At 43.2% G+C, this 24,170-nt stretch overlaps 1 protein-coding gene across 7 annotated transcripts in view; it reads left to right on the forward strand.

Annotated features, from left to right (window-relative positions):
- GLI3 (GLI family zinc finger 3) overlaps nt 1-24,170 on the forward strand; it is a 279,721-nt gene that overhangs the window by 168,723 nt on the left and 86,828 nt on the right. For 6 of the 7 annotated variants that reach the window (XM_043588512.1, XM_043588510.1, XM_043588513.1 and 3 more), the window contains 3 exons: nt 15,206-15,408; nt 18,574-18,720; nt 23,605-23,806. In XM_043588512.1, coding sequence (XP_043444447.1) covers nt 15,206-15,408; nt 18,574-18,720; nt 23,605-23,806 — 552 coding nt within the window. Of the gene's footprint in view, nt 1-6,477; nt 11,212-15,205; nt 15,409-18,573; nt 18,721-23,604; nt 23,807-24,170 lie in introns of those variants that run through there. The other variant, XM_043588515.1, reaches the window with a different exon arrangement.

Raw genomic sequence — 24,170 nt, forward strand, 5'->3', positions numbered from 1 at the left:
TCATCTCTGAGCACACCCCAGTATAAGGTTGGTTATCTTAGCCCATGATAATACTTTTTTCTTGGGTTTCAAAGTGTGATTTCAGAAAATTCAACTATAACTCTGCTGGCATATGGCTTGTGATGATCATCTTCTTAAAACCAGTTTCTACGTTATTTTCCAAAATAAATGTGGCCCTCAGTTAAGTTCCGTTCTCTGCTCTGTCACAAATTAACCGGATCCTTGAACACTGTCCCTGACCTCACTGAGCCTCCTTGGTTTTATCTATGAAATAGAGTAGTTGGAGTAAATGATCTGTAAGATCCTTAACATCCCACCGTTATGGGCAAGTTTTGATTTGTTCATTGTTCCCCTTTGTGCGGGGCACTTAGAATAGGAATAGAATATGAAAATATTGTGGCCCTCATGTCATTTTTGTCTCCTGCCCCTCTTTCCTTCTGTGAAGGTCTGCGGGGAGAGTCTTGCCCACACCCAGAGCATGTCTCCCTCATTCTTCCTCATGCTCTCCAAGTGACGCTTTGCACATCCCTCTGCTGCCAGCACAGAGAGCCATTTAAATATCATTCAAACAGGTTGCCTTTGGAGTAAAAAGGTAACTGGAAAGCCATACCATCTGTTCTATTAAGAGCCTTAATAATGTTGGGGCACCTGGGTGGCTCAGTCGGCTGAGCATCCAACTTTGGCTTAGGTCACGATCTCGCGGTCTGTGAGTTCGAGCCCCGCGTCGGGCTCTGTGCTGACAGCCCAGAGCCTGGAGCCTGCTTCCAATTCTGTGTCTCCCTCTCTCTCTGCCCTTCCCCTGCTCCTCCTCTGTCAGTCTGTCTCTGTCTCTCAAAAATAAAGAGAACATTAAAAAAAAATAAAGAGCCTTAATCATGTTAAAATATAGGTGTATGGAAACATATATGCCCATATTTGTGTTTGGTTTGGGGTAGTTTTCCTTTGTGTTGAAAATCATAGACTGGGTTTGAATCCAGCTTAGGTATTTAGGTATTTAGGTATTTGCCCTATGGAAGCCCAATTTCATTATCCAATCCCATTTTCCATCAAGAACTCAGTGAAGGAGCATATAGATAGCACTTAACACCTGCATCTGTTGGGTCACAGGTATTTGACAAATGGCAGAATTACGTAATACGTATCCATCATATTACCGTATTTGAGTCTAGTCTAAGTGGTGCGTCCTTTTTCCACCTGTCCCCGTCTCTGAAATTGGAACGTGACTTATAATCTGTAGCGTTTCATGATCACTGTTGGTGACGTGGTAGCGGTGAGGAAGTTTCAGGTATCCATAACAAAATTATTTTTCCTTATATTTCCCTTTTTGTGCAAGTACTGGAGTGATCCATGATAAAATCTATGTGTGAGTAAGTCTAAAAGACCTCTTTTGGTAAGTATAAAGCAAGAATTGAAAGTGATAAGTATTGTCATTCTGAGTGGTACCTAACATAATGCTGCATCTTTAGCTCAATGGCATCTTGGCTTTGATGGGATACAGTATATAGCATATGTAACACATATATATTGTGTCTGTAGGTATGTAATCAGCAAAAAAAAAAAAAAAAAATTCTTTCATTGTCAAGTTTTTTTACCCCAAGAGCACAGCCAGTTTTTCCCAAGTGTTATAATAATGCGCCTAGTTGCAGGAATGTAAACCTAAAGTGTAGACAATGTTTGGGAAATGCTGTTGCTGCCTAAACCCTCCAGGATGAAGGGGAGGACGGCTTCAGCCTGGAACACTGTAGAGGAGGGAAGCATGTGTTGTGTGCAGGTTGTGTTGGCATATTTGTGCAGATGCATAGCACAGGCTCTCGGAGGGTAAGACTTCATGATTAATGGTGTTTATTCTTGACAGAAGCCTCCTTTATTTATCTGCAATACAGTTTAGCGATTTTATCAGGCACCTGAATGAAAAATATTCAGTCATACCAATATTGCAGTGTAAATTGAGTAGAGTCACTTTTTATTATATCTTTCTGCCTTATCATCTGCACAGTAATTTTCTAGCAGAGGTTTGATATGGAAAGGCTGGATTTAGCTGTACTTGACACAAAGCCTCTTCAATTTCCCCTAAAAGTTCAGGCTGCTCTTAGAAATGTGTGTGTGTCTGTGTGTCTGTGTGTGTGTGTGTCTGTGTGTGTATAATATATAAACCGTCCCTCTTATCCAGGCAATTTCAGGATTTGAAAGAATAAAGATAAAATGCACAAACCTGGATGGGAAAAGTGTTGTTAATATAAAAATATCTAATAGCTGTGAACTCACTGGTAAAAAGCTCCTTTAGTGTTTAAGCCGTGGCTCAGTACTGAGCCTTTGGCGTGGCTACGTGGTCCCACTTTTTTCTAATCAATCACCATCCAAATCCAATCAGCATAAAACCAGACCCTTTCATTTCTCCTGGGAATAATATCAAAGTCGAAGTCCAGAGTGGCCCAGGGGGGACATTAGTCGCTGTGCTGATGGAAAATGCCATTCAAGAGAGAAAGGAAAGGAAGTGAGATCCCATTTGTAGGACACTCAAGAAAAGAGTCCCTAAATTTTCAACCAAACTTTGTTTAAGTAACAGACTTCATCACATGAGGTGTCGGAGCTCATCAGTGGCAGACAGGGACGAAAGATTTGAACCATAGAAAAATTATGCGATTTCAGGACCAGAGAGACTTTAAGCCTGGTGGGTCGAATGGAAATCCTGTCTGCCAAAGACTCACATTTTACAAATGAGCCGCGTAAAGCCCAAAGAGCCATTTGCAGTAAGTGTGTGGTCCTAGGCACACATTCTCTAAGGGTCATAAGATCAAGCCAGGAATTCCAGCACACCATTTAGACACATCCATGTGCTTAAATCTGCCCCTGCTGTGGCATCAGAATACTGGCTTTCGCCGTGGAGAAGGGGATAGTAGTTAGTACACCTGGTGGGTCCTTTTCCAGTGGCCAGGCTCCTTGTCGCTTTTCCACAGGGATGTTCCTCCCTGTGCCCAGGGCAAAGTTTTCTGAAGCCAGGATAGTCAGGACCCTACGGAAATTCTCATCCCCTTACGTGGAAGCTAATGCTTCCTTTCTGTTGAGTAATATAGACAAATTATTCCCTAGTACATTAGATATACTCTGGTGCCGTATTTAATTTATTTTTGAAAAGTCTGATACCTTCCCAAGGGTGAAAATTCTGGAATGTTGATAGGTTAAAGTCTTAGCACATAGTAGAGTCCTAGAGGTCTATAGCCAGTGAAATCTAAATAACCTGCCAAATCAAACGGGCCCACCTATTTTACCTTTACTAGGCCGGAGGCACCTAGCGAATCTTGGGGATTTTATTCTGGAGGAGAGCCATTTAGGTAATTAATAATAGTTCCTTGATGAACTTCCTTATTATCCCTTAAAATAAGGATAACTTAAAGAAGGAGAGAAAGCGTGAGTCAGATATATTTTGCCAAGGATCATAAGAGACAACCCTGAAAACAACCTAGTCAGTAGTTAATAGTAATAATAATTATTATGAGGATTGTCATAGTGATGGAGTATAGAGAAAGTCGACACTGGCTGGTGGAAAACAGACCTATGCTCGGCATGCCAGATTGCTGCTGAGAAAGGATACTCTGGCTGATTCTTGAAATAACCTCTCAAAATAGAAATTAACACAGAAGACTCATACTCATCTGGGCCCAGAATTCCAGATGCACCCTTGTCTTTGGCATGAATATTCCCCATACCACCTGCATAAGGGTTCAACGTGAAGCAAGGATTTACTGTTGGAACCTAACTTCCTGTTTCTAATTAATTATTTGCACCCAATATCTGAAGCCTCCTACTAAGTGATCTCTCAGTGAAATAACAGATCCTGGCGTGGGGGCTCTCAAGATTTTTAAAATATCTCTTTACCTTAAATTGTTGAAATTTCCAGGTAAATTCACACAGACTTGTGTGTTGAGTTGGTTAACTCCAGCAGTTTTTTTTTTTAAGTTTATTTATTTTGAGAGAGAGTGAGAGTGAGTGAGAGAGAGCATGAGTTGGGAAGGGGCAGAGAGAAGGAGAAAGAATCTCAAGTAGGCTCTGTACTATCAGCACAGAGCCCCACATGAGGCTCAATCCCATGAACCATGAGATCATGACCTGAGCTTAAATCAAGAGTTGGACACTTAACTGACTAGGCACCAGGGACCTCTAAATCCAGCAGTTTTTTTGTTTTGTTTTGTTTTGTTTTGTTTTGTTTTGTTTTGTTTTGTTTTTGAGACAGAGTGTGAGCAGGGGAGGGGCAGAGAGAGAGGAAGCAGGCTCCGGGCTTGGAGCTAGCTGTCAGCACAGAGCCTGATGGGGGCTTGAACTCATGAACTGTGAGATCATGACCTGAGCTAAAGTTTGGACGCTTAACCGACTGAGCCACTCAGGAATCCGGCAGTTCTAATCGAATCTCTTGTATGAACTTTATGGTCCTTTTTCTTTGCACCTGGTGGGTATCATGGTTCAGATCCAAAAGTTCCCCCAATGAAGGACGTCATGGTTGATAGAACTCTACATGATCAGAAAGCCTAACACCTGGACGAACAAATGTCACATTGCCCAGGGTTTTTCTAGATACTCTTAGTTAGCTCACGGGGCTTAGGTCTGTGCCAAGTCACCCCACACTATTGTGTTCCCGTATCTTTCTGTTTTGCTGTGCGTTTTCTTTTTGGAAAAGAACACTGCCCTGCCACTTGGAGTGCTGCTTTTGGATAGAATTCGTAATTCATTAAATTCCAAAAAAATAAGGTCTGTTAGAATGAATGGAAAGTTGGCAGGAATGTCAGAGAAATCAGACTTCGAAGTTTTTGTCAAAACTCCCCTCCCCCCCCCATTTTTTCTTCTCTCATGGCAATGAATTTTTGAAATAAAACCAAGAATAACCATGCCCTTGAATTTACTTTGGGAGGAAAAAAATGCTGTTCGCTTTACTAAGGTCAAGTCAAGTCGCTCATTTATCTGCTGTGTGAGGTGAGGCCAGGTGGGGTGCTCCTAAGGGTGTCAAATAGCTGACTCATCCTGGCTGCAGAACAGCTCCATCCCTGGGGGGTCCTGGGAAGTCACTGAACAAGGAGCCCATGAAAGCTGGGTGACTTTGGCCTTAACCAACCCAGAGCTCTAGAAAATAGCAGCGGCAAGGAGGGTGTTGGTTGTAGGGGCCAGTGTTTGCTGAGAACTTACCATGGGACAGGTGCCAGGCTGAATGCCTTATGCCTTCTTTCTCGTTAACACTTAAACAGTACAACACTGCTTCATTTCCATCCTGGCCTAAAGAGCTTGCAGCAGAGCAGACTTCTAAAGATCTGGTCACTCAGAGGCCACCTGGGTGGCTCAGTTGGTTGAGCGCCGACTTTGGCTCAGGTCATGATCCCACAATTTGTGGATTCAGGCCCCGCGTTGGGCTCTGTGCTGACAGCCCAGAACCTGGAGCCTGCTTTGGATTTTGGGCCTCCTCTCTCTGCTGCCCCTCTCTCACTCATGCTCTGTCTCTCTCTGTCTCTCAAATAAACGTTAAAGAAAAAAAAAAAATTAAAGATCTGGTCACTCAGCACCAAATCTGTCTCAGGGCTTATAACGTTGACCTGTGTGAGAACTACCCTCCACAGGGAGAAACGGAGGGGAGTGAGTCCGGAGGCCCTGTGGGCCTGGCGGGATTGGCCTCCCCCGTGGCCTGCCCAGGGGGAAAGAGAGAGCGTTCACAGGCGAAGATAACTATTCCAAAGGACAGCTTGTTGTCTTAGAGGAGGAAAGGAGAAAAGGACAGGGTTCATTTGCTGTGTTACCACAAACTGGATGGGAAGCTCTCTAGAAAACAGGGCCCCGTTCAGTGTTCCAGAATCTTACCACTGAGAACAGCTCTATGCCCCTCCATCTGCCAGGCATCAAGTTAGCAAAAGAATCACAGCCGGACGTCTGAACTTCTGCACTAGGGAGTCAGAGTGGTTTCCTTGTCAAAGTGGTATCTCTGTAGACTTTGTGACAAGGCATCATATTAGTTCTTCTAATAATTAGTCCTTATATTTACATTTACAGTACATTATAAATACGTTAACTATTATTAATACATTATAGTTCTATTTTTTAATCTGTTCATAAATAACACATAAGTTATATATTAAGATATGTAATTATATATTCTATTAATAATTCTAAAAACTGCATACTGTTAATTTTTTTTAATGGTTCTGTTTTTCTCACAAACTATACAGTGATTAGGTAGTGACTGAAGGTAAGGAAGATGATTTCTCATATATTTATTACACATCGGAAAAAGAAGCATACTGTCATATGGAGTATTTGGGGTCCATTAGGATAACAAAAGAGGCTGCTAAAAAAATATATATATGCTTTCATGGAACTGAAATATTCAAAACCAATGACAGGTTATTTAGAAACTGTTTGATCAGCTGCCACTTGGGTCGAGGATCCTGCCTTCCCCACTGGTTCTCTGTCTTCTGCCCTCGTTTGTGACGTGTTACAGACACGCATCGATCAGGCTTCTTCTATCCAAGAGTTGGGGCAGAAAGAAGACTTACACCGTGGGAGGTGGTCATTTACCTCTAGGGGTTTATTTGAACCAATAGTGTTTGTTAAGAACTCTTTTTGATAACAGCACATTGCACATTGTGGTTACCTGAATGGACTTTGTTATTTATTTTACTATTATTATTATTTGAGTATAGCCGACAGACAATATTACATTAGTTTTGGGTGCGCGTGGTCGTGTGTGGACAACTCTGTACACGTTGCTGTGCTCACCACAAGCGTGGCCACCCTCTGGCACCTACAGTGCCATTATAGTACCATTACCTACATTCCCCTGTATTGTACCTTCTGAATGGCCTTTCTTTTAAAAATTCTTTGACTGTTTTCCTGACCTTGAAATCTCAATCTGTTAACACAGAATTATATTTACAGTACAGAAGGGAGGTAAATTTTGTCAAGTTATTCTTTGCAGCCTTCTCAGGAAGGAATCAAGTCAAATTCAGCCACAAACAATTGCATTATCCGTGTGAGAGCTATATAGCGTTGGTTCAGTTGACAGAGGAGGTGACTGACAAGGGTTGGGGATATTCATTCACGTGGCCTCTCCCTTTGGTTGGCTTATTAGCAGGACCTTTCCTCCCCCAGAATTAACATACAGAAGCCTGTCCTCCATGGTTTACTTCGAATTTACACTCATGTGCAACTACATTGTCTGTTTAACAGCAGTAAATGTTATTATTTATGGTATTTTTTATGCATCAATAATTCGTAAATTTCAAGAACTATACATATATATCTATTTGACTGTCTGAATTTAATGGAAATGGTTGAAACCACTGTGGCACATAGAGATATGTGTCTCCTTTTTAAAAAAACATAAAACATAAAACATACACATATAGCTCAATGAATTGTAATGAGTTATCACAAAGTAAGAACCTCTGGCCACTAGCCAAATCTAGAAATAGAACACCAGCACCCTGGAAGCCCACAAACCCAAAGGTAAACATTAGCCTGACTATCCTAATGCTAGCGTTCAGATCTGTCTGTTATTGAACTTTATATAAATGGGCTCATACAGTATATTATACCTTTTTTGTAACCGGGCTTCTTCCATTCAACATTGTGAGGTTTTCCACATTGTGGTTGGTCATTTTTCATAGCCGTTCCCTGTTTCATTGTATGAATTATTTACCCATTGTACTGTTTTTTTTTTCTAAAGATTTTATTTGTTTAAGTAATCTGTACAACCAGTGTGGGGCTCAAACTCAAAACCCCAAGAGTGAGAGTCTCACGCTCTACTGACTGAGCCAGCCAGGCGCCCCACCATTCTGGTGTTGATGGATATTTGGATGTTTCCGATTTTAACATGAATAACGCTGCTCTGAATGGTCTAGGACATTGTGGCACACGTGCACACATTACTGTTGTGGATGTATCAAGGAAAGGAATGGCTGGACCATAGGGTGTGCATTTATTCGAGTACGTAATACCCAGCTGTTTTCCAAAGATGTCGTGCCAGCTTATATATGCACATTGTTTGAGAGTTCCTGTTGCCCCAGATCCTCATCAACACTTGCCACTGTCCCTCTTTTTAATTTTAGCCAACTCTGTGGATGTGTACTGATGACTCATGATGGCTTTACTCTGCACTGCACTTATTGATGATGTTGATGTGCAGTCTGGTAAAAGATATTAGAGGAACCTTTTAATATTGAGGGAGAAAGTATAATTTAAAATTTGAGTATTTAAAAAGTACATAACACGTGAAAAAAGTGCTGGTACTAAATACGTTAAAATACTGATTTTGGTTAGATCTGGATAGCTTGGACATAGGGAGTAACTTAAAAAAAATTTTTTTTAATGTTTATTTATATTTGAAAGGGAGAGAGAGAGGGAACAAGTGCTAGTGGGGGAGTCAAGGAGGGGCAGAGAGACACAGAGACAGAGAATCTGAAGCAGGCTCCAGGTTCTGAACCCTTAGCACAGAGCCCAATGCAGGGCTCAAACCCATGAACCAAAAAGTCATGACCTCAGCCGAAGTTGGTTGTCTAACCGACTGAGCCACCCAGGCACCCCAGGGAGTAACTTTTTTAATGCTGATTTGAAATAATCTCAACTTTTTCATTTATGGATATAAACTGCTTTTATACTCAGACGTAAATAGGAAACACAAATAAGAAAATCATTTGGGAAAATCCTTTGAAATAATGTTTTACCATTAAAACAAGTATTTCTGTTTTATTTGTTAAAGAACTTAACCATAGCCCTTGAATTTTATATAAGATAATATTCAGCACCCTAGCACTAATGTGTACAACAAGCAATATACTCCCCTTCATCTTCAAAGGCCACTTCTATTCAAATCATATCTTCATTTTGTAGTGCAGTTCACGTTCCATATATTTTGTAACCAACATGCATCCTGGAAGCTTCCTGTTGGTGTTTTCTGACTCAACAGATAACACTCGCTCAGCACTTGCTGGTTAGACATTCACCTGTATATGCTGTTTATCCTATGTGGCTATAAACTCTTTGAAAGCAGGGACCAAATGATCATGTATTTTGTTTCCTGAAATTCCTCCAAGTGGTGAAATCATAATGGATTCTTAGTAAGTGGCTTTTCCATAAAATGTATATCAAATGAACATATCATTGAAAATATTCATCTATGTAGTTATCATGTAGTTTTTAAAAACTGAAATCCAACACGGTAAGTTTGTAAAAGCCTGAAGTCAGTTACACACTCCTGTGAAATACTCTTTAGCTCTAAAGGTGATGGCATTGGGATCTGAAACAGATCCATGCTATCAGCTAGGGCTGTAGCAGCTGTTTTTTTTAATGTTTATTTGTTTATTTTTGAGAGAGAGAGAGGCAGAGAAGGGGGAGAGAGAACCCCAAGCAGGCTCCACATTGTCAGTGCAGAGCCTGACGCAGGGCTTGAACCCATGAACTGTGAGATCACGACCTGAGCTGAAACCAAGAGTCAGATGCTTAACCAGTTGAGCCACCCAGACACCCCAAGGCTGTGGCAGTTTAACGGAGCAGGTATTTACACAGGGGTGGACAAGTTTAAAGGCCCCCAAAGTGATAGGAAAGCCTCCAGGACTAGCAGAAGTTGGAAGCAGTTGCCAACCCTAATCTGAAGGTGCAGATTGGAGGGAAAAGTGATTCAGTGGGGGCTAGGGCCTCGGATGGGATTACACTTCTGGAGTTGTGGCCTGGGATTGGAACGCCACCAGTGAAACTCCAGCCAGCGAGAGCAAGTGAGGGGAATAAATACCTTGACTCTTTCCTCTAGCACCAGCTCTTGCCAGTGCATCTCGTTAGTAGAATCCAGAGGGAAAGTCAGCCCATCAAGGGAGTCTGTACAGACCAGCCTTCCTGGGATGCAGTGGCTCCAGGGGTGAGGCTGGCAAATAGAGAGTAATCGACACAGCCGTCTGTACACTTCAGGGTCACACGATGCTCCTGGGACAGAGGGAGGTTATCTGGAAGCTCACCCTGAATGGAGGAAAAGGTGAAGTCCAGGATTGTGCAAATTTCTGACGGGCATCTAGCGTATTAGCCACGGACGTTTGTGTTATTTGTTTCCTTCACTGAATGGAAAGCTAATTTTTATTATAAAGTTTGATTTATTAAAATCATGCTTATTGAATAATTAATTAGTTGGTTAAAAATACATTATAAGGGATAACTCCCCTTTGTTCTCTGGTAGGCCACTTCTTGAATATGAAGAGTATCCACTGGTTATACAAAGAACAAAATTAAACAAAAGGTAAACTTGTTAGGTAAAAAACCCCAACACTTCATTCTTCTGGTAGTTGGAACCTTCACGCAAAGGTGAAGAAGTATGTGTACGTTTCCAGTATCCCAAGCGATGTGAAAGCCATTGTAATAATCCAGCATATAAACCTGGTTTAATGCTCTCATAATGGGTAATGCAGGTGATTAAATACTGTGATTTTAATCTTGGCATTTCAGTAACCCAATAAAATAGATGAAAAGGCAGTAACAAATTAGATTATATAATGCTATTTCATTCTAACTAAGAAGTCCAGTTATCCTCTGCAATACGTGTTTTTGTTTTTAGGCTTATCATAGTATTGCCGTTAAAAAATGCTCTAATAAGAATCCACTATTCTTTTAATCGTAGTCTATTTTCATGACCTTGTGAAGAACCTAATCCGAGGTCAAGTTGTCTCCACAAACACAACTTTATATTGCTTTATTGTCTTTTTGGGAGAACACCAAAATGATCCCCACCTTCTTTCTTATCTGAAACTGTACTTCGTCTACCTGTTGGGCAATGTGGAAACCACACGACGGCCCTTCACTGGGTTTTTGTGGCCTTGGAAGAACTGGAAGCGGAATATGGGGTGTCATCCCTGGGTGGGCACGCCAGGCCTCGTTCACGTGAGCCAATGTGGAGGGGTAACGGGACATCAGCTGCGCCCTGACAACCCTCTGTGGTTTGGGCCTCTGCTTCCCAGACAGCAGTTTGTATGATTTAGTTTGGAGGGTCCCAGGCATACTTCTATACTCTTTGGCGACAACATAAATAGCAGAATCTCTGTTCTTGGAGCAGGTTCTAAGTGTCCGTGTTCTTCCTAGAATGTTTGTTGTTTGGGTTTTTCTCTCCGTGGTTTTTGCCGCCTTCGGTGAGCGAGCCACGTACAGCCCCAAGAACAGGGAGAGAACAGAAAGCTATAAAGGCAGAGAAAGACAACGGTAATCTTCAATTCTGTTTCTGTGTATCTACTAAAAATATAAACCAAGAAGGAGACGGCTGTAGTTTCTTTTCCTGGTGGTATTGTAATCCCCAGTGCAGACTTTTAGTAAGCTTGGCAGATATTTACCAGGTCAAGTTTATGATAATTTGTGAAAGAATATATGTCATTTATAGGGAAGATTTTTGTGGGTGCCTCCTCCACACCTCCCACCTTCTCCTCCTTCAAGAATCCATCCGTCTGGTTGTAATCTTGAATGGCGCTTCTATACAAGCATTGAACACATCCACCTGTTACATTTAAAGACCTCAACCTGCCCTCTCAGATTTGCTTTACAGTTTAAAACAAAATAACTGACAGATGATCTCGCTGCCAAGAATGTGGAATAGCAGGGAAATTGGAAAGGAGTGTCCAAAAGTCTTGCCATTTGGACACTTGTTTGCTGAGTTCAGAGTCACACACACCAGTTTTGTTGGGTGGTTCTTAGAACCACCAAGAACATCAGCGACCACCACCATTTACTGAGTGCCCAGGGCTTTTTTAGCATTTACGGAGCCCCTCCCAGGAGGGAGCTATTGTTCCACGTTGTGTAAAAGGGAACTTAACCTTCAGTGACAGAGTCAGTGACAGACTGCATTCAAGTCCAGTGTTTTCAAAGCTCTTGCATTTAATTACTGAGTTCAGGGGCACTTGGGTGGCTTAGTCGGTTAAGCGTCCGACTTCGACTCAGGTCATGATCTCATAGTCTGTGAGTTCGAACCCCCTGTTGGGCTCTGTGCTGACAGCTCAGAGCTGGGAGCCTGCTTCAGATTCTCTTCACCCTCGTTCTCTGCCCCTCTCCCACTCGTGCTCTGTCTCTCTCACTCTCAAAAATAAATAAACATAAAAAAAAATACTGAGTTCATGCTTTAACCACCTTGTGTGGTTTTACGATTTTGCTTGGAAATCCAAGGAGGCGCTTCTAGGGCTCTGTCGGGTTGGGGAACGAAGCAGACAGGTATCGCTTTGAAAAGAGTGTTCCAATATTTCAGTGTTTGACAATCTCATAGTATGCTATATTTGCCATCCCTAGTATGTATGCATGTTTGTTCATACGTATGTATATTAAGAGTAGAACAAATTAGTATAATATGTATGTATGTATGTATGTATGCACACATTGAACATTTATTAGATACCAGACTCAGTGCATGAGGTTTTCCTTAGATGAAGTTGCCAAGACCCCCCAGAGGGTAGGAATCCTTCCCATTTTACCCATAAGGACTAAGAGACGGTGGTCATTGCATACGAAGTCACACATGGGTTCCCCCCAGCTCCCGAGCCCTTCCACGGTACCACTGCTGTGGTGGTCTGACTCACCTGTGTCCAGAATTCCTGATGGCCCCCTCACTGGGTAACCCTTATTTAGGATTTTCCTTTTTGTATCCTGGGGATGGCTGGCCTGTGAATTCTAGCAGGTTTGTTGCTCTAAGGGCAATTAAATAACTTGACAGCTTTCTTATTTGCATTCCTGTCTGAAGGCATGTCCTACCACCTTTATCAGACCTCATATCTCCTCAGCATCATGTCTCTGGAAGGGACATGCATGAACATGGCATTTACCACAGTGGGTGAAGGTTCCCGACTTCGCCTCCGTGAGGAACCGGCCCTCTTCTCTGCTATTGCTCCTTCCTGGTGTGCAGAGGGAGGGCGGGGCCCTGGCATCTTGTGGGGAGGCCGTGACCAGTCCTTGTTCCTGGCTGCTCCTTGCAGGTCTCTTCAGTCTTCTTGTGGGTATGGGTCAAATGCAGGTGCGGGCGGGTGCAGATGTCAGATTTCCATGGACTTGCACGAGGAGGTGGGCCTCGCCTGTCTCCTGGCTTCCTTGCTTCCTTGGGATTGGTGACCGTCCCGGCCCCGCCTCTGGAATTTTCACGTTGTTCTGGATGCTGATTATTTATTTATTTATTTATTTATTTATTTATTTATTTATTTCCTGTGTATGATTCTTCAAAATGAAATCTAGGCCTCTAGGAATATTCTCACGACCCTGGTCAATTCTGGAATTCCAGGAAAATTACAGGTTGCCATTTTTGTCTACAAGGAAAAAGAAATGCCACCGCCCCCACCAAGTTTTAGTCCAGACTGTTGAGACCGAGTATGTTGGGGATCACAGGCTGTTACCTAGTGGATTTCTTGAAATGTCTGCGTTTCCACCTCTCTGCTGTGTTGGTCTCCCATCATAAATCTACAGATAGATTTGTATTTTGTAGGAATTACTTTTGAATCAAAGTGGAAAGATTGATTTTCCTTTCCAGTAGAAAGGGAATTAGTGAACTGGAGGCTCCCCATGCTCTAAAGTAGCAACATGTCTGGGGGGAACTTCGGATTTAACCAAGGACACAGAGCCAACTTGTTTTGTCATAAAAAGCTAAAATAGGAGAGCCTCCTAGGTTGTGCTGATTTCTATGTAAGTGTAAGTAATTTTACTAGTTTCTGAGTGGGTGCAGAAAGCCTCAAGTTGTTTTGAAAAGAAATTGCTGTTGTCAGGTGGTGAATTCTCCCTCTGCCCACGTGTAAATTTAGAAAACTCTGGATTTTTATTTTCACCAAAAGTAGCATCTGAGTAACAAATAAAAAGCCTCCTTTTTTTTTTTTAAGTTCAAAGTGAAAAAGAGTAAGAAAGAGCAAATGAGAATATCCCCCCCACCAACCATATTTCGCCCTCTTTTATTTTCCGCTGAGACAAAATGCATTATCTGATCTTCGGTTTCATTTATTTCGTGCCTCGTTGTGCACTTGGTGGAGCTGGCTTCTCCCAAGATTATGTTCTGACAGGGTGATGGGGCCCAGCACCCGGCCAGCAGGGCGCCTTTGCTTTGGGAGGCGTGATGAAAAAATGTTTCTCCCCTCCCTTTCATCTTACGCCTAAAGCCACAGTGGCGCAAGAGGAATTTGCCCTTTCCAGTAGATCTGTCTGTATCGCGGCCTCTTGCTGTTATGGCCATCCCCTCTGTGAATGAGGAAGCGGAGAGCACAGGCATTCAGCCTGTCGTAGCCAGTTCACTGGATTACCCACACAAAACATTTCCTATTGGAGACGAAACCAGGCAGTGGGGGGGGGGGGGGGGGTGCCCAAACTGGCCATTCTAGAAACTTCTATCCCCCGGGGAAGGACTCCCCAGGATCGACTCAGGCCATGGTGGCAGCAAGGTGTGTTTTAGAATCTATTTTCATCAGCTCATTATAACCAAGGCATGCGCTTGATCAAAACCCCGTTCTTTTCCAACTTCGTAGCCCCAGGTACTCCTTCATTACTTCATTGCTGGACACGGCTGACCAGGGCGCCACTCGAAACATGAGTGTCAGAGGAAAGGCTCTCTCAGTGCTGGCTCACACAGACAGGAGGAGTGGTCTCCCAAACAGTGAAGCCCAGATCTGTAAAACTGGTTTTTCTCACAGCTGCATGACCCCTGCAGTAAGTGTTCAAACACGGATATAGAGTGTTTCCTGTCCCATTTCTTGCAGACGTTTGCAATTAGCATTCTTTATTTGTGGACAACTCTGCTGTGTGCGTGACCAGATGAATTTGCAATTCCTTTTCTCGGTCTTTCTTTTTTAGTGCAACGCCATGATGGTGAGAGGTAAGTCCGCAGTGGTAAAACTAATGTTCTGGTCAAATGGAACATAGAATCACAGAACTGTGCTCAACTCAGGTGCCTGGTGTGTAGAATTTTTTGTCCTAAGGGAAGCCAGAGGCCAACCTTTATTTTTCTGTACTCAGAGTGCCACGAAATGTCTCAGGTTAATTTTCTTGGCCCAAACAATCGCGTGGTAGCATTCTGCCTGCATTTGTCACCACGGTTTTAAGGTAATGGTACTGGAAACGTATATGGCTGATAAATTTTCCCCCAAGACATTTAAAAATCTTTCTTCTTTTCCTTCACAGACAGCCTGTGCCTATGGAGATATTTGTCTCACCCGCACCTCTTGTGTCTGGTTTTCTTTCTGTCCAGGCCTTCTGCCTTATCTAGTAGCCCCACGTATTCAGACCTGCCCTTCATCAGGATCTCCCCTCACCGGAACCCCGCTGCAGCTTCTGAGCCCCCCTTCAGCCCTCCGCACCCCTACATCAATCCCTACATGGACTACATCCGGTCTCTTCATAGCCCGTCCCTCTCCATGATCTCGGCCGCCCGGGGGCTCAGCCCCACAGACGGTAAGTCAGTCCCCGACCAGCCCTTTCCCCCTGTTCCACCCATCGTGCCTCACCCGGAGCGTGGTATAGAGCAGCTCTGATGTTTACTGAATGTTTCCCGTGTGCCAGGTGCTGTGCTAAGTGCTTTAAGAGCACGCTTTCGCTTCAGCCTTGGGACGCCTCCGTGAGGGTTGGGGGTACCGTTCTCCATTTTCAGGCGAGGAGAGCAATGGGCAGAGGGGCCATGTAACAGGCAACATGGCCCGGTGGCTACTAAGTGGCACGTGGAACTCACAGCCGGCACTCAGGGACTCCAAAGACCTTGCTCCCATCCACTGTTCTGTTCTGCCACTCCACGTGCACACAGCACGCACATGTAACCGGCCACTGTGCTTACCTTCCGATGGAGACTTTTCTGTTCTGCACATGCAGAACACCTCCAATTGCACTGTGCACGCGGACCACCCGGGGAGGATGATAAAATGTGATTCTGTGCGGGGGGTGGGTCTGGGGGGCTGCCGAGGTTCTGCACACTGTAAAGCTCCCAGGTGGCACATCAGCACTGTTGGTCTGTGGACTGTGCTCTGAGCAGCAAGGCTTAGAGAACATGATGGTCTAGATCTGTTGCACGTGCCCTCCATCCTTGGCCATGCCCAGTGAGAACTGGAAGAGGGATGTACGGGAAAAGAACCAGACTTTGACTTTAATTTTATTATACTTGATGCTCATTTTAAACTCTCAAGGGTCAAATTCCTGTTGGTTCTATTAGCTTCCCAATTAATTACTTCTCACAAGACTCTTTAATTGGAGCTGTGTATTCCGTAACTGTCAAATTATGAAACGTTCCTTTGATTCAGGAAGAGCTTTTCCCATCACGTGCATACATATGCAAACTCACTTGTCCACCATTGCTGGAATCTGAATTAAGGTCCAGAACGGTGTGAGCCATATTAATTAGAAATAATGGGTTGTGAGTTTTCTACGGCAGCCCGCAGCTGCTGGTGCTTGTGTAGGAGCTCACAGGAACGCCACGCAGGCCATCTCACCGAGTAGTGGTGTGAACCTGCACCGCCCACATCCTCCCTGCAGACCCCTCCCGGGGCGGCTGTGCATGGTAGGAAGTGGGGGGGGTGGGGAGGGCAGGGCACGGATCGCAGGAGGTTTCTCAGTGAGTATCTCTCCAGTCACAGTCCAGGAGCAGCTGTGGTCCAGCAATGGCTGTCGGCTCGTTTCTTTCCTTTGGATTCAGTGCAGTGGGTAGAGTTGTAAGGTACCTAAGGAATAAGTTGTGCCATTTGGACAAGATTCACATTTAAAAAAAAATTAATTTCAGAGAATCAGACCCAAGTTAAGTTCTCCTGTTTTGGATTTGGTTTCACAGTGGGGAAAAAATGGAGAGCCATCTCCATGAGTACCTGGGAGTTCATGGGAATGACAGTGCAGGAGAAGAGAGGGAGAGATGGGTGAGGGCAACCAGCTCACAACAGACTTGGAATTATGCCTGCCTTGCAGAAATTTCATTGGGCCAGTGGAAAGTGGCACCTCTAGTTAAAGCGCCTTCTCATCTGTTTTCCATAATATTTGATGATGAGTATGAATAAAACATTCTTTAGCTTTTTTTTAATGTTTACTTTTGAGAGAGAGAGAGACAGAGAGACAGAGCATGAGCAGGGGAGGGGCAGAGAGAGAGGGAGACCACAGAATCTGAAGCAGACTCCAGGCTCCGAGCCGTCAGCACAGAGCCCTACGCGGGGCCTGAACCCACACACAAACCTGAGACCTGAGCCGAAGTCGGTCTCTCAACCGACTGAACCACCCAGGTGCTCCTGAATAAAGCTTTCTTTGATTGGTCGTTCTTCCTTCCTCTTCCTGCCTCTCAAGAGGCTAACTAATACTCCATCACATAAAGTCAAGTCACAGATGTTTCGCACGTGTAGTCTGAGATGTTTGTATATATCTACATATATTGTTATCACGAAAAAAGTATGTGCACGCAGATGGAAAACATACACAGACCTATTGCTAGAATCCCCATGCTTCTACCTAGTAATTGTAAAACAAACTTTTCCTGATGGAATGCTACGTGCTAAGTAAACACTTCCCAAGGGCTGTTGCAATCATTGTTGCCAACAGCCCCTTGCAGCAGCGGTAAGAGGAGGAGTCGGAATTTGCACCCCGCTCTTGGAAAATCTGGAGACCACCCTCGGAACTGCTACAGTGTCTTGCCGCTTTTGCACATAAATTGGCAGTGGAAACACATGATTATCCCACTCTTACTGAGCTGACTCTTGCCAGTAAATTGCCCCAGATTGATAGGTATATTTCCTTTTTGATTTTGTAATGAAAAAAAGGAAGAAAAAAAGAGCTCTAAAATTATGGAACACAAAATTGCAGCTTATCAGCCCATCATGTGTTATTAAAGCTGTGCTGTCTTTTCCACTTATAAGCCCTGGGCCCTCCAGGTAGCGAGAGCTGACTCGGTCACCCCTGCCTGAAGCTTCGGGAAGTATTTTGAGTGTGTCCGGAAAGATATCACAATGGTCTGAGTTGTCTACCACTGTAAGAAATGTGAACCTACGGTGATTTCATATAAGAAACAATTTAACTTGGGGACGGGGGGGAACATGGGGAGGAGAATAGATATACATTCTAATCATTTGGAATTCTTGGTTATTTCTTTAAACTAGCCTTACAGATTTTTAGGATGTATTTTATTTTTTCTATTTTTCAGTTTTATTTTCATTTTTTTCTATCCTTTTTAAAAAATTTTATTTAAATCCAAGTTCGTTAACATATAGTGTAATAATGGTTTCAGGAGTAGAATTTAGTGATTCATCACTTACATAGAACACCCAGTGCTCCTCCCAACAAGCGCCCCCCCTAATGCCCATCACCCATTTAGCCCATCCCCCCACCCAACGCCCCACCAGCAACCCTCAGTTTGTTCTCTGTATTTGAGTCTCTTATGGTTTGCCTTCCTCCCTGTTTCTGTCTTATTTTTCAAATAGAAGCTCTCTAGAGCAGACTTCAGTGAAAACACAGTTTGAGCTCCAGCCGTTTTATTAGAATAAGCCATAAAAGGGAGTACTGACGTGGATGGCTCAGCAGACGGACGTTGCCTCCAGAAGCGTTTCTTGTTGACCTTCTTCCAGCTAGTCACCACGCTTTCCTTGTCTCCTCTCCTAGCCCCCCACGCCGGGGTCAGCCCAGCAGAATACTATCACCAGATGGCTCTGCTAGCTGGCCAGCGCAGCCCCTATGCAGACATCATTCCCTCCGCGGCCACTGCCGGCGCTGGGGCCATCCACATGGAATATCTTCACGCCATGGACAGTAAGTGATGGGGCTGTTTTCTGTAGTCTTGGTGGTGGCAGATGCTAACGCGTGAATTACAGAGGAAGATGCAAAGACGAGGTGATTGTCTAACTTCTGAAACCAGAGAAGGGGAAAGAACATTTGGTGCACTCCTTTCCTTGGTCTGCTAAGAAGCTTCCACAGATCTGGCCATCCCGAGACTCCTTGCAGAGCTCAGGGATACCGATGAGCTGGAACATGCCGGCGATTGTAATTTGGCAGCTGTTCAAAAAGCTCTCCTGCCCTGATGGTCGTGATAACAAAATCAGGGAACGTGTTTGATTCCATGGATGGGCTTCACCCAGTTCACTCCTTGGTTTTCTGGATTTTATGCTTTGGGAGTTGATTTTGTTTTTAAATCTGTACTTGGTTTTTAAATTTTTCCATGGATTTATTTTGCCTCATGTTTTCTTTACATGAAAAATTATATTTCACGAAGACCTTTTATCTAGGAAAAATAAAAAGCATTTCCAAACCAGAGCTATTTTTAGGACATAACAGTAGAAGATAAGGGCGTCATTTGATGCTTTTTTTTTTTTTATTTTTTTTAATGTTTATTTTTGAGAGAGAGAAAGAGACAGAGCATGAGTGGGAAGGGGGCGGAGAGAGAGGGAGAGAAAGAATCAAAAGCAGGCTCTAGGCTCTGTACTGTCAGCACAGAGCCCGACGTGGGGCTTGAGCTCACGAACCACGAGATCATGACCTGAGCTGAAGTCGGACACCTAACCACTGAGCCACTCAGGTGCCCCAATGCTTTTTATATCCCTTATTTTTGGATCCCTCAAGGCTTCTGATGATTCCTTTGGGTCACTTATCTAGACATGTAGACAAATGAGCCTATAAATACCATGGTTCAGAACATCCCAAGAGTTCTTATTTATTCAGATTCCTTAAGTTCCATTTGCCAGGTGCCAGAAAGAGGACGTGAAGCATCATCGGAGGTGTCAGCGAAGGCCACGACCCTTATGAATATGACAACTGTATGGCTTTGAGTTGGGCATTTGCTCTGGGTTTTGTTTGTTTTTCCCAGTAGCAGTGCTTTCTCATCTACAGTCTCTCTGGACTCTTATGTGACAAAGGTATACATTGGTCCGCTCACTAGCAGTGGTGAGTAATTCAGCCTTCGGGTTTGGAGTAAAGAGAGGGTGATTGGCTTACACAGAGTAAGATCTACGGCCTTAGTCTCCTGACGGCCATGAAATAACGCAGTGTGTCACATAGGATCCTAACTTGCGATGGTTTCCATTGGGGAGTTCGTTACCACACACAACGTAGAAGAAACGTGTTACATCTTCTGCAGGGGTTTCGTTGTTTGGCTTTGTAGAGTCAAGAGCTTATATTTCAGATTCATCATAATCACATTTCAATTAGGGATTGTTGAAAAAAACAAGTTCAGCGTTATTATGCAAATTAGTTATTTAAAAATCTGCAAATAAAGAATTAAAATAGGGGAGAATCCTTGGAAGGTCAGCCCATATTACCTTCTATATTTGATGAGAATGTGTTTAGTCAGGCAATGGCGGTTTTTATCTAAATAAAGGATGAAGCTACCCTTTTACTTTGTAAAAACTAATTAAAGGAATTTTAATTTGCCTGAGTATATGGTAAATTGATTGTCATTAAGTAGGAATTTAGATGTCCTATCATTCATCACATAAAAAGAAACCTCCTTTTTCTTTGTCAGAATTTCTTATTAGAGCAGAGAAACAAAACAATTAACAGAAAGCCAGATCAGAGATATCTGTGTTGGAATGCTAAGAATGCCCGGGCTTATATTTCGGAAGGAATCCATATAATCAGTGAAGAACTGGGCCACATCTCTTTCTCTTTCAACTTTTTTTTTTAAGTTTATTTATTTATTTTGAGAGAGAGAGATAGGGTGGGGCAGAGAGAGGGAGAGAGAATCCCAAGCAGGTTCTTCGTGGAGCCCAATGCGGGGGCTTGAACTCTTGAATTCTGAGATCATGACCTGAGCCAAAAATCAAGAGTTGGACACTTAACTGAGCCACCCAGGTGCCCCTCTTTCAGCTGTTTTTAAAATGTTCACCTTGTGTTTTAGCTGTTCCCCTTGACAGAGGATTCCAAATCACTGTTCCAAAATGCTGACTTTCTCTGTTTGCTTGATTATTAGGGGGTTAGGTAGAGTATATTCAAGGGTTAGAAAGTGCTTAAAATATTATCTTCCTGCTAAGAAAATGGAAATGACATTTAGCTAAACACCACATAAGAAAAGTACCCAGCATTTCAGTCATAGGAGACTTTTCCAGTGGAGAAGCAAAACGATTGTAAATTAAATGCCTAAGTGGGATGTGTACCTGCAGAGGCAGAGCCTGGCCGGGATCTAGCCAGTCACTGTGATCCACTGTTAACCAGATCTTCAGGACTTTTCAGGTGGCAGAAACCACAAGAAACTGGTTTTAATGAGCACTTGACTTTTTAATGTGCCAGCAATGGGCATATCTGGGTTTCAGCCACTTACAGGGTAGAGTACCCTACACTGCATGTTTGAAGAAGCCAGTCTGTTTTATGGCTCTAATTCCTAATTTTTTGGGATTAATGACCTTAAAAGATAGGAGAGCAAGTAATCCCTATAAAGGACATTCTAGAGTTGAGGGCTCCTGAAAACTGTATTATTGGTATTGGTGGAAACTGACATATATAAGAGCCCATCTTGGAGGGAAAAACAGACGGGCTGGACTAGCCAGGCCATGGACAATGTGAAGGTTTCCATGGCAGGGATGAAGGAAGTCCTCTGGGCTCTCTCTTTGGATGATATAAGGGGGTATGAGGCCTTTGTTGCTTTATAGCATCAGATAGCCACCTCATCTAGTGATTTAAAAAACTAGAGGTGTTCCAGGGATCATCTCTGTCTAGAATGTCCTGTCACTCTTAACTCTGCCAGTGGCAACTGAGACCCATTGAGAAGGGTTATTGCTGAGGATTATATGGAGGTGGACAGTAAGTCTGGTGTGTCCTCGGTGTTTCTTCATTGAAAACTATGATGAAATTAGCCTCTGCTGGTGAGTAAATGTGAAACATTTATGTGTAAGGCAGATGCCATAGTAAAAGTAAGATGCTAATTTAAACACTAAAAGCTGTGTACATAGTTGGGAAGGCTATATTTCTACTAGTGTGGCCTAAATCAGGCTGGTAATGAAATTAATCTAAATGAAGAACCCAAATTTGAATCTCTGAAAGAAAAATTTGAATAGGTACCATACTTGTCTTTCACACTGGTTCTCCAGGTTTCTACATGGATGATGTTAACTTAACTTCCTAAGCTCTGGTTTGCCATTTATTTTTTCTAACTATAAAGTATATCTCTTTACTCTATAGTATTATCTATAGAATCTTTCATATTCTTCTATTTCATTTCATTAAATATCTTGAAGCATGTTGGATTGTTACCTTGTGTCAATGTCCATGATGAAGAAAATATTCCCATTGACTTTTCCAGAGACCCAAGTGCCTTGACTTTTTTCTATAAAGAAGGCTTACCTTCTACCTCAGGGTTTCGGCTGTTACTAAATTGCCGTGCCTACATATGCAGGTATACCCATACTCTGAAATAGAAACCCTCCATTGTTACTCAGAGCTAATCATGTTTGATGTGCCTCTTATGGAGTGGGATGATGTTCTCATTCTTTCATTAAACTTTAGTTTGATGACTCTGTAATGTAAATGTGACCTTAGAAAAAGCAGGAGTGTGGGCCTCTGGGACACATTGATACTAGTTCCTGAAATTCAGACCTCTAGTATCTACCAAATTGAAGGCATTCAGTTTTTAACTCTTTAGATAAAAAGCATTGTATTAAGTTGGCACTCATTTAAGTAGGAGTTACTGACCTTCAGATTAGAGCTTCATCGGGGGAATCTTAATAAAAACTGAGATTCCTATTAATAAGTGCTTTATTCCCTATTAGTTCTGACTGGAGAAGCAAGGTCCAGAGAATTAAACTAGATTCATCAGCTCTCATTATAATGTTTGCATGGTTTCCCCTCCCCCCTAAAAAATCTGTTTTTTCTAGATTTGGAAAATCTGCAAACAAACTGCATCCTGAGATTTGTAATGTTTATTGGGACTCATGCCTTTAGTGTAGGGGACTGAGTCAGGGTTCCTTGGTGTAGGCACTAGTGGGGAGAGATGATTTCTCATCGTGGGGGGCTGCCCTGTGTATCTCAGGCTGATCAGCAGCATTCTTGGCCTCTACTCACTAGATACGAGTAGCACCCCATGAATTGTGATAACCAAAACGTCTCCAGATGTTGTCACATGTCCCCTGGGGGCATAGTTGCCCCCAATTGAGAGCCATTAATTTAGGATAATGTATTTATCAGTAGTTTTAGTAAAGCTCTAAGTATACATGGATCAGATAACTATAGAAATCATGGGGAAATGAGAGCCTAACTAAGCTGAATTTTTAATCTGAGGATGCTTTAATTCATTTTCTCCTTCGGCTCATTGCCTTAAAATGGTGTGTGTTGGGATGGGGAGGGGGGGTGTGTTGTGTGACTGTGGGAACCACTGTCTTCGTCGCTTGTGGTGAATTAATGATGGGAATATCTAAGCAGCCGTCAGATTCATAAATCACTAGAAATGAGAGGGATAACACATAAAAGTCTTTCCCTTTTGTTTAGCAATTTATCATTTTGCCTGCACATTAATAAACAGAGCTCCCCTGAGGTAAGCCCTGGAAGATAAATATTTCTCCCTAATTTCCTCAATTGTAGCCAGTAGATCACAAGTGGGTGGAGAGGTCCTTGTCACCGCAAGTTGCCGGCTTCTTCCACCCAGGCGAGTAGCGATAAATAGGTACTAAGTACAACCGCAGGTAATCGGGCTCTGTTTTGTTTATATAACAGGCACCAGGTTCCCCAGCCCCAGGCTGTCAGCCAGGCCGAGCCGAAAACGTACACTGTCCATATCACCGCTGTCCGATCACAGCTTTGACCTTCAGACTATGATAAGGACATCTCCCAACTCCTTGGTCACGATTCTCAATAATTCCCGCAGCAGCTCTTCAGCAAGTGGTTCCTATGGTCACTTGTCTGCAAGTGCAATCAGGTATGTATTTCCCCCGAATCCAGTATGTGTTTCTTTGATAAAGGGTCAGCGCTTGGCAGGCCCTGCATTTGCAAGACCCACTGCCTCTGAGGACGAACACAATCACGTGGCACTGGGCCTGACCCGGGATGCCGGTCAGGTATCACTACAGTGGATTTTAGAGCCAGTTACTGGGCCAGTAATATTGTTTCGCAGACGTTAGTTAGTAGCCTGTACGGAGATACGGACTTACTCACTTATGATGGAATCCACTGTCTAGAGGCAGTGCTTATGGCCAGTCTTTCATCCAAGCCCCTCTTACTAATTCGAGTTCTCTAGAGAGAAAACCAGCTTCATACCTGGTTGTGTGTAACACATGGAGGAA

Source organism: Prionailurus bengalensis, chromosome A2, assembly GCF_016509475.1.
Source record: "Prionailurus bengalensis isolate Pbe53 chromosome A2, Fcat_Pben_1.1_paternal_pri, whole genome shotgun sequence".
In the NCBI taxonomy this organism is placed as follows: domain Eukaryota; kingdom Metazoa; phylum Chordata; class Mammalia; order Carnivora; family Felidae; genus Prionailurus; species Prionailurus bengalensis.